Source organism: Podarcis filfolensis, assembly GCF_964270895.1.
Source record: "Podarcis filfolensis genome assembly, chromosome: 7".
Classification (NCBI taxonomy): domain Eukaryota; kingdom Metazoa; phylum Chordata; class Lepidosauria; order Squamata; family Lacertidae; genus Podarcis; species Podarcis filfolensis.
This window is the reverse complement of record NC_139603.1, coordinates 4,337,332-4,346,718: the sequence shown is the minus strand read 5'-3', so window position 1 is coordinate 4,346,718 and position 9,387 is coordinate 4,337,332. Positions and strand designations below refer to the sequence as shown.

The 9,387-nt window shown below is 46.2% G+C and overlaps 1 protein-coding gene across 1 annotated transcript; it reads left to right on the top strand.

The window, feature by feature from the left end:
* The first annotated feature begins 1,654 nt into the window (after nt 1-1,654).
* On the top strand, nt 1,655-8,149 carry SRA1 (steroid receptor RNA activator 1). The gene is made up of 5 exons (XM_083624507.1): nt 1,655-1,773; nt 1,857-2,027; nt 4,919-5,127; nt 6,265-6,373; nt 6,635-8,149. The coding sequence occupies exons 1-5, from the start codon at nt 1,749-1,751 to the stop codon at nt 6,829-6,831; spliced, it is 711 nt and encodes a 236-aa protein (XP_083480633.1). The 5' UTR covers nt 1,655-1,748; the 3' UTR covers nt 6,832-8,149.
* Nucleotides 8,150-9,387: the final 1,238 nt, after the last annotated feature.

Here is a 9,387-nt window from a genome sequence, read left to right as displayed (position 1 = left end):
TGCATGCGCAGACATGGCGAATCGCGACCCGCGCAGATGCACAGACCGGGTTGCATTCTGCTCATGATGCGAACGGGGCTCCGGAATGGATCACATTCGCATCCAGAGGTACCACTGTATTGACAATGCATGTGCAATGCTGTGGGGGAACTATAAGGAGAGCCTGCTGGATCAGGTCAGTGGCCCATCTAGCCCAGCAACCTATTCTCACAGTGGTCAACCAGATGCCTGCGGGAAGCCCAAAAGACCTGAGCATAACCGCACTCTACTTTCCTGTGGTTTCAATCAACTGGTATTCAGAAGCGTCACTGCCATCAATCATGGAGAAAGAATAGAGCCATCATCAGAGTTATTAGCCAAGTGGAGTATGTGTAGGAAATATATTACAATTTTTTGTTTTATTATATAAACTGGCAGGCAAACAAACGTCATATAATCCACACAGTGACTGAGATGCAATGCCTATCTCTAGCTACAACACATAAGGAGGATTATGGTAAAGATAGCAAAGTCACTCAATATGGGAAATATCATAATGACAGCAGCATTGATTGACAAATAGCATGAATGGTATGATTGCCAGGATGCTCCAAGATGAAGCTAATCAAATGCAGCACTAGTCATGCATGAGCTGCAGTGATTGCCAAAATGTGCAAACCAAAGATGAATACTTTTGCCATCTATGTTCTGGTTCCCTCTAGGTTAGGTTATGGCAATGTGTTATAAGGAGGCTGTCTTGGAAGATGGTTCAGAAACTCCAGCTGGTGCACCAGGACAAGAAGGTTTAAGCATATTACACTGATCCTGGCCCAACTACACTAGCTGCCAAGTAGTTTCTGGGCCCAAATCAATGTGCTGGTTTTGACCTATAAAGTCTTAAATGGCTCAGGATCACAGTACCTCAAAGACTGCTTCCTCCCTATGAACTGACCTGGACCCTGCAATCATAAAGGGAGGCCCTTCTTCGGCATACAGCTGATGAGGGCCAGGGCCAGTTATGGGAAGCCGGCAAGCGGGACCAGAGCCCAAGAGCAACTCTCCCCTCCTGCGGTTTCCCGCAACTGGTACTTGGAAGCATTTATATGTTTTTTAACTGTTGCTATACCTGCATTGTCTCTGCTATACCTAATTGCAAATTCAAATGTATGCCTATCGTGGTTTATGACTTCCTTGATATTGTATGTGGCTGGAACTGGTCTGTGACCGAAATAATAAAAATTCCTCCTCCTCCTCCACGAGCTGCTCTGATCCTCGTTTGAAGCCGCCCGAGTCGGTCTCCGCCGCCTCCGGAGGGAGCGAGTTCCGCAGTTCCGACCCAGCGCGGCCTGAAAAAGTCCTTTCTTTTCCCTGCCTGCCCAGAATCATTTCTTGTCTTTCTTTTATAAAATTGTTGTTGTTAACATGGTTATTAAAAAGGTGCTGCTTTCTGCACAGCTCCGGCGGGAACCCACCGAGTTGTTAATATGATTTTAATTAAATGTGTATATACATTTTCATTTTTCTAAGTATTACCTTTGAGTTACGCAGCAACCTTTACCTCGGCGGCTCCCCTTCTGAGGAAGCCCCGCCGGCTGGCGCTCGGCCGAAGGAGAAGGGCGCGGGGCGGGCGAGGCCGGCCAACCCCACGCCCTCCCGGCCGGGCTCCGGGCCTCCTCCTCCTCGGCGCATGCGGGCCTGCCGTCCTTTGCCCTTCCCCTCCGGATCCGGCCCGCCACGTCAGGCGCCGGGAAGCGGCTGAGGGCGAGGCCATGGCGGAGCTCTACGTGAAGCCGGGTGAGGGGGCGCCGGAGGGGCGGCGGAGGGGCGGGCGGGCAGCCGGCGGAGGGACGGCCTTGACGTCTCGCTTTCCTTTCCAGGGAACCGGGAGCGCGGCTGGAACGACCCGCCTCAGTTCTCGTACGGCCTGCAGCAGCTTCAGGCTTCCGGGGCGGGAGGAGGCGGCGGCGGCAAGCGGGGGATCCTGACGCGACGCCCGGCAGCGGCTCCGGGAGCAACACCGCCGCCGCCGCCGCCCCCTCACGGGCCAGGTGAGGAGACGCAGAGACTCTCTCTCTCTCTCTCTCTCTCTCTTTCTTTTCTTTCTTTCTTTTTCGTTAATAGGGAAAGCTTAAATACAAAACAAAACGGGGGACTATAAAATCAAGGTTCCCACCCAAATCCGCTTCGCGGGCGGATTAGCCCTCTCCGTCACGATACGTTCACTTATTCAGTCATCCATCTCTTTGTTTCATGGAATTTGTAAACAAACCAGCCAACAGCCCCTGCAAGCGGCTGTCTTAATGTGACCCTGGAGGAGCCTCTCGGACTGGCCATCTCTTCCTGTGCTGAGATGGGTCAAGATCCCCGCGCCTGCCAGGAATGCAGAGCCCACCTCCAGAGGCTCACCCTCCTTTCCTTTTTCCTTTTTCCTTTTTCCTTTTTCCTCTTCCCTCTTCCCCCTTCCCCCTTCCCTCTTCCCTTCCCTTCCCTTCCCTTTCCTTCCTTCCTTTTCCTTCCTTCCTCCCTCCCTCTCTTCCGCTGCCTCCTGTAGCCAACTTCACTCCAAGCCCTAGGGCCTCCTGTAGAACGGCTGCTCAGGAGTCTTGCTTGCATTATTAGTTTTAAAAAAATAAAATTGTACCCATAAGAAACATGCAAATAGCTGAAGCTATTACAAAGGGCAAAATACATAAAACAGAATGAAATACATTAAACAGTTAGCTTAATTATTAAAACCAGACATTAGGTGAGGATAAGAGCTTGCTCCCCTGAAGACCTCAACTTGTCACCCCCACAAACGTCTCCCTAAAATTGCCACTCTAAAGGCAAAGCTGGCTGTTTTTTATTTGTACTCTAATAAAATGTTATCAATCTCCCAACTGTGAGATTTAACTTGTTGAACAAGGCTGCTCTTAATTAATCCTCATAGACTGGGCAACTAGTCTAGTGGGGTAAGTCTTCAGGCAGATTTCCTCCATGTGGGCAAACTCTCTTCATAAGCGATCCAGCAATAGTGTCCTTCAACTATGGCAGAACGTATAGGCTGGAACTGCAGAGCTGTAAAGGCTTTTCTCTGTTTGATATTTGTGATGCTGGTTATATAGTGAGGGCAAGGAGTCTAAATGGGTAGTTTGGCATAAAGGTAAAAGGACCCCTGACCATTAGGTCCAGTCATGGCCAACTCTGGGGTTGCAGCGCTCATCTCGCTTTATTGGCCAAGGGAGCCGGTGTACAGCTTCCGGGTCATGTGGCCAGCAGGACTAAGCCGCTTCTGGCGAACCAGAGCAGCGCATGGAGACGTTTTACCTTCCCGTCGGAGCAGTACCTATTTATCTACTTGCACTTTGACGTGCTTTCGAACTGTTAGGTTGGCAGGGGCAGGGACTGAGCAACGGGAGCTCACTCCGTCGCAGGGATTCGAACCACCAACCTTCTGATTGGCAAGTCCTAGGCTCTGTGGTTTAACCCACAGCGCCACCCGTGTCCCAAGGGATACCAAGGGGCAAATTCGGACAGACAAGCAGAAGCTCAATCAGCACAAAAATCATGCTTTAAAATACGAGATTTCATGCGGCGAGATGTCCAAACTCAGAATGTCCAAAGGAAGGCCATGCTTATCAAAAACTTGTAGCATTTCCTAATTCCAAGATGGATTTGAAGATCATAATGTAAAACAGAAATAAAAGTCAGTTCCGGAGATTGACAGGCAGACAGCAAGAATCACACAGGGATGTTTCTCTAAGAATATCACAAGTGTGACTATGGGTTCCCACAATGAAGAGTGCTGTGAGAGGCCTGTGAAAATTTCTCAGACGAGTCCAGTCTGCCTTCACAGTTCGCCAGTTGTACCCAGAACTCATTAAGGTCTTTTGTTAGAGTTCTCAGCTGGTCTTGTATATGGTTTAGGGCTTGAAGCTGGGCCAGGGTATTTTGTAAAGTAGCTGTGTTTGCGTCTGCCTGTTAATGCTCAGTAGCCTATGAGTCAGCTTTTTTTTTTTTTTGCATCAGCCATATTTTTTTCAGCATTAGTTTCTGCCGCTTTTTTTCTTTCAGCAGCTCTCTTGTTGGCAGACATGGTGATTTATCTTAAGTAGTAAAGAGATAGTAGAAAGTTTATATACCATTTGACATTAATCTTTTGGCAGCACAGAGCTGCTTTCCAAGTATTTAAAGGCCTTTTATTCGGAGAGGTCAGAAGGACGTCCCTCACAGCTCCATTCCTAGACCGGAGGCCCCACCCCTTTCTTCTTGGAGAAAGTTGTGACCTGCTTAAGGATTACTGATGCAATTCCTGGACCCGCCTCAGAATTGCACTCTTTCTGCTAGTGGTTTCCCATCAGATATATCTATTTAAAAATAGTCTGTGAAACTCTCAATATGAAAGTGCTTCGTCCAGCCCAATTTTTAAAGGGATCAATAGATATTCTTCAGAAAAACTGGTCATCCTCTGAGAGCTATTTGGTTTTGATCAGGAGGTTGGGTTTTTGTGTGATGTGTGTTCTAAACGAAGTGCGTGCAGAAATTCTGAGGGTGGGAACTACATAACTGAATCAAATTTATTTATTTACTTACACAAATACTGCTATTCTTAAAAAAAAATCAAAGCTGTGTACAACAATAAAAACATACAACAAAAAATATACAAAGTTGAAATCAGCTAACTATTGTGGAAAGTTGTCTTCTTAATTCCCTGCATAAGCCTGATGGAATAGAGAAGTTTTCATCAGATGCTTAAAAGTTGAAACAGAAGGTGTCTGCTGAACCTCTGTTGACAGAGCGTTCCACCATACTGGGCAAATGACATAAAAGTCTTGGTTTCTATCTAAGGGCTTGGCTTTGCTTTGCTTGCCTGATTCTGAGACCCAGAATTCAATTTTCTCTATGTACTATACACTGGTTGTATGCTTGATTGTGTCTTTCTCCTGACTTGTATTTTTAGCACCTGGTCCAGAAAGTGCTACCTGCTCAGCAGCGTCGTCAGCTGTTCCACCGCCACCGGTGGGCTTTCCTCCTCCTGGTTTGCCAGGCCGCTCTGTGAGGGTAGATGCCACAAACCAACCGGTCACTGAGGCTGGAGAGGATTGCCATGTGGAGGATGTTCTTGCCCCCTTGAATGAGGCTCTGGCCAATTGCAGGAGATCTGTACCAGTAAGTAGAATTGCTGCCTTTTCAGGATTTCCCCATTTTACTTTGGAGGGAAGAAAGTTCTTTTGCCTCTGTATGAGCAGTTGTGGTCTTCTTCGTTGTACTGAAGTGATTAGTTGATCAGCTAGAGCAGAGGGTGTGGGGGCACATTTGGAAATGAAGGTGTAATGGGCACCATTTCACAGAAGAAAAAACTGGCAATGCTCAGAACCTCATGAAACAATAAAAACACCTATATACACCTCAAAACAAAGCACTTTTTTAAAAAAAAAGCTGGCCGCCTTCCCCCACAACCCATGCCCCAAGCATACCCAAGCAAGTAGGTAGCAAAAAACCCAGACAAAACATCTTCCAATAAACAAACGGCACAACGCTCCCAGTAACTACAGAAAGAAGAAAAAGAAGAGAGAGAAAGATAGCAAGCAACCCCCCACAAAAAAACAACGTAAGACATAGCAAACAAAAACGCAGGCAAAATGATCCCCAGATACTGGAGACCTTCTGGGGAAAGGGAAGTAAGAGGATGAGATGGCAAGATGTTTGCAGTTTTCCAGCCACCTGTATGTGCGTGTAAGCCAAATACCTAAAAAACTGAGGTGCTGATCATTAGAAATGTATGGAGTGAGGCTTCTATCTCTTGCATTACTGTGGATCACATCTAAGTGTAGCATCTAACATGAAATGGTTTTGACTTTCTGTAGCTGGAATTCCAACAGGTCTAGATATTATTTAAAATTGGAGCTCTGTTGTTGTGGACTTCTTGCAATGAGGGCTTGATTAATGTGTCAGGCTGTGTTGAAAAGATGGTATCCACAGTGAGCTAGAGACTGTGCCAGGCTCTGAAAATAGATGGTTTAACCAGGACATCATATTGAACTATGGTTTGGCACGATGTCTGCAGTGACAAATCTTAGGTATAGCTATTGCTTTAGCAGAGATTAAGAGTGAAATTATAAAACTGGTAGGATGAAAATGAAGGCAGGTGAACAGCTTTACCCAGGGTTTGCTTTTTTGTAAGCTCAAAGCTAATGAGGGTTTTGCCATTCCCTTTTGTCTTAAGAGGACCAAGGAGACTGTGGTGAGAAGTTATAAACATAACCTTTGCGAGATGTGCTTCCTAATAAGAATTGCTTTTTTCAGAAACAGGTTTGTGATGACATCAGCAAGCGCTTAGGAATCCTGCAGCAGATGTGGGTACAAGGGAAACTCTCTGCCCCAGTGAGAAAGGGAATGAAGATTCTGACACAAGGTAAGCAGCAATGTTCTGCGGCAACATTCCTCATTGTAAACTCTTATCTTACAGCCTCTGGCCACCTTAAATAATTCCTATAGCAGAACTACTGCTGCAGTAGGATTAGCATGCAGTCCATGTGCATGGCCTGTGGAGCCACAAACATCTGCATTCCTTAATTCTTTAGTGACTTAGGAGCTAAGGTCAGGGGAAGCAGTTGAACTGGGCTACTTTTTCATTACCTTTTGCAGTTCTGAGATGCTTTCTTTTTACTTTCAGAGCTCAAGAAGCGGCACTGGGATGTAGCTGATGAGATCCATCGCTCACTAATTGTGGACCATGTCACTGAAGTGAGCCAGTGGATGGTAGGAGTGAAAAGGCTCATTGCAGAAACAAGAAACTTGCATACAGAAGATCTGGCCACAGAAGATTATGAGCAAAAAGTTGAAACCTCTTTGGAACCAGAATGCCAGTAAGATTAGGCCAAGTCCAAGGAGTTGGCAGTATAAGACTGGGCCCGCAGGGAACTGATTTCCTAAGCAGCAGAGGAAGGTGTTTTATCTCCTGAGCATTGGTGACCTACTCATGTTAATTTTTGCCAATCTGACCAAAGCTCAAAGCTTAAGGAGAATCTCTCAAGTAAGCCGGAGAATTCTGTGCAGCTATTTGAAATTGGTGACTGTGGTTAAAAATAGCCAGCCCTTTCTGGACTTGGTACAAATGGAAGGAAGTGACTTGGTGATGCAATTGTAATGCAAGTGTACAATGAAAGTCCAGACTGATACATGTGGTACTGAAACGAAGAGCTTGCACTTACAGCTACTGCTGCTCTGGAGTTCATTTCAGTCTGCATAAGGTTCCTGGTCTTCATCTACAGGCAACGACCGATTTACGTGTGACTGCACGCATGTGCATTGCAGCAACCCAGAAGTGGCTGGAAAAGGGGGTGGAATGGGGAGGTGTGGGCTTGTGCATGCTCCACCACTGCACACGATGACCTGAAACGTACCCCCCCCCACAGATCAGGTTGCATGTACCTTGTATTTTTCATTCAAATCTTTCTAGGAAAACGTAGACTGTACAAAAGTGAGGTCTCATGTTTCCCAGCAATTGCATCTCCGTCCTCAGCAATTCAACCAAAATGAGGGGATAGATCATGGGTAGGCAAACTAAGGCCTGGGGGTCGGATCTGGCCCAATTGCCTTCTAAATCCGGCCTGCAGACGGTCCAGGAATCAGCATGTCTTTACATGAGTAGAATGTGTCCTTTTATTTAAAATGCATCTCTGGGTTATTTGTGGGGCACAGGAATTCGTTCCTCCCCCCCCCCAAATATAGTCTGGCCCCCCACAAGGACTGAGGGACAGCGGACCGGCCCCCTGCTGAAAAAGTTTGCTGACTCCTGGGATAGATGCTATTTCTATTTTATTTTAAAGGAAATATTTTTTACTGCAATGTCTTCGTTGTAGAGAGGATATTGTGCTGCTATAATTTTTTTTACTGTAACCCTCTACTGGCTTCCATTCAACCAGTTCCCACTGTGATGTTCTTTCCACATGCCCTTGGGGCAGCGTGGAGAATATGATGACAACAGTTGCTGTGCATCCTGCTTCTTTCAGTCTTAAACACTGCAGTTTAATTCTGGAAGTAATTTTTCCATTGTGGCAACTATTGAAGGTTACTATAGTAATTCAATAGTAACATTCCATTAACCTTTGGGTGGGGAGTTACTGTTATTCAGCAATGATCCTTCTGATCGGCTGACAGAATCTATAAGTTTTTGTGGGGTTGTTTTTTTTAAAAAATGGAATACTGTGTACACAATTTCAAGGTAACATTACACTTTATTTCCCCTTTATCTCACATGGGGCTCAAACCCAGAACCCTGATATTAAGCAGGGGGTTGGACTCGATGGCCCTTGTGGTCTCTTCCAACTCTATGATTCTATGATTCTAAGCATCTCACGCTCTACCGACTGAGCTACGACAGCTCATTGACAGCATCTATAAGTTAAGGCTTATGTTGCTACCTTAATTTTGCTAATTCTTAGAAACAAGTATTGTATCTTAACTTGTATAATACACATATTAAATGAGTTCCCAGCTTCCAGCTGTTGGCTGCAAATGGGCCTCTTAAATGTCTTGCTGTACACAAGCATAACAGCAGCTAGAAGCCAACGACACCTCAGAAGCAAGGTGTCAAGTCTGCATCCTCCGTCTAGGCTGTACTGGACATTGCCAACAGTCTACATGTTGGCATGATTCACACATTATGCTAAACCAAACCATGGCGTAGTATGAGCATGTGGGCTCTAGGAGAAGAGACAGCAGCCACTTTTCTCTTCTGCCATGCTGAGCTAAGCCATAGTTTGGCTTAGTGTGTTGTCTGAACCCAGACTCATTGTTTAGCTCCAGACTAACCCATGGAGTTGTGACCAAGGGTTCATAGAATCATAGAATCATAGAGTTGGAAGAGACCACAAGGGCCATCGAGTCCAACCCCCTGCCAAGCAGGAAGCACCATCAGAGCACTCCTGACATATGGTTGTCAAGCCTCTGCTTAAAGACCTCCAAAGAAGGAGACTCCACCACACACCTTGGCAGCAAATTCCACTGTCGAACAGCTCTTACTGTCAGGAAGTTCTTCCTAATGTTTAGGTGGAATCTTCTTTCTTGTAGTTTGGATCCATTGCTCCGTGTCCGCTTCTCTGGAGCAGCAGAAAACAACCTTTCTCCCTCCTCTATGTGACATCCTTTTATATATTTGAACATGGCTATCATATCACCCCTTAACCTCCTCTTCTCCAGGCTAAACATGCCCAGCTCCCTTAGCCGTTCCTCATAAGGCATCGTTTCCAGGCCTTTGACCATTTTGGTTGCCCTCCTCTGGACACGTTCCAGTTTGTCAGTGTCCTTCTTGAACTGTGGTGCCCAGAACTGGACACAGTACTCCAGGTGAGGTCTGACCAGAGCAGAATACAGTGGCACTATTACTTCCCTTGATCTAGATGCTATACTCCTGTTGATGCAGCC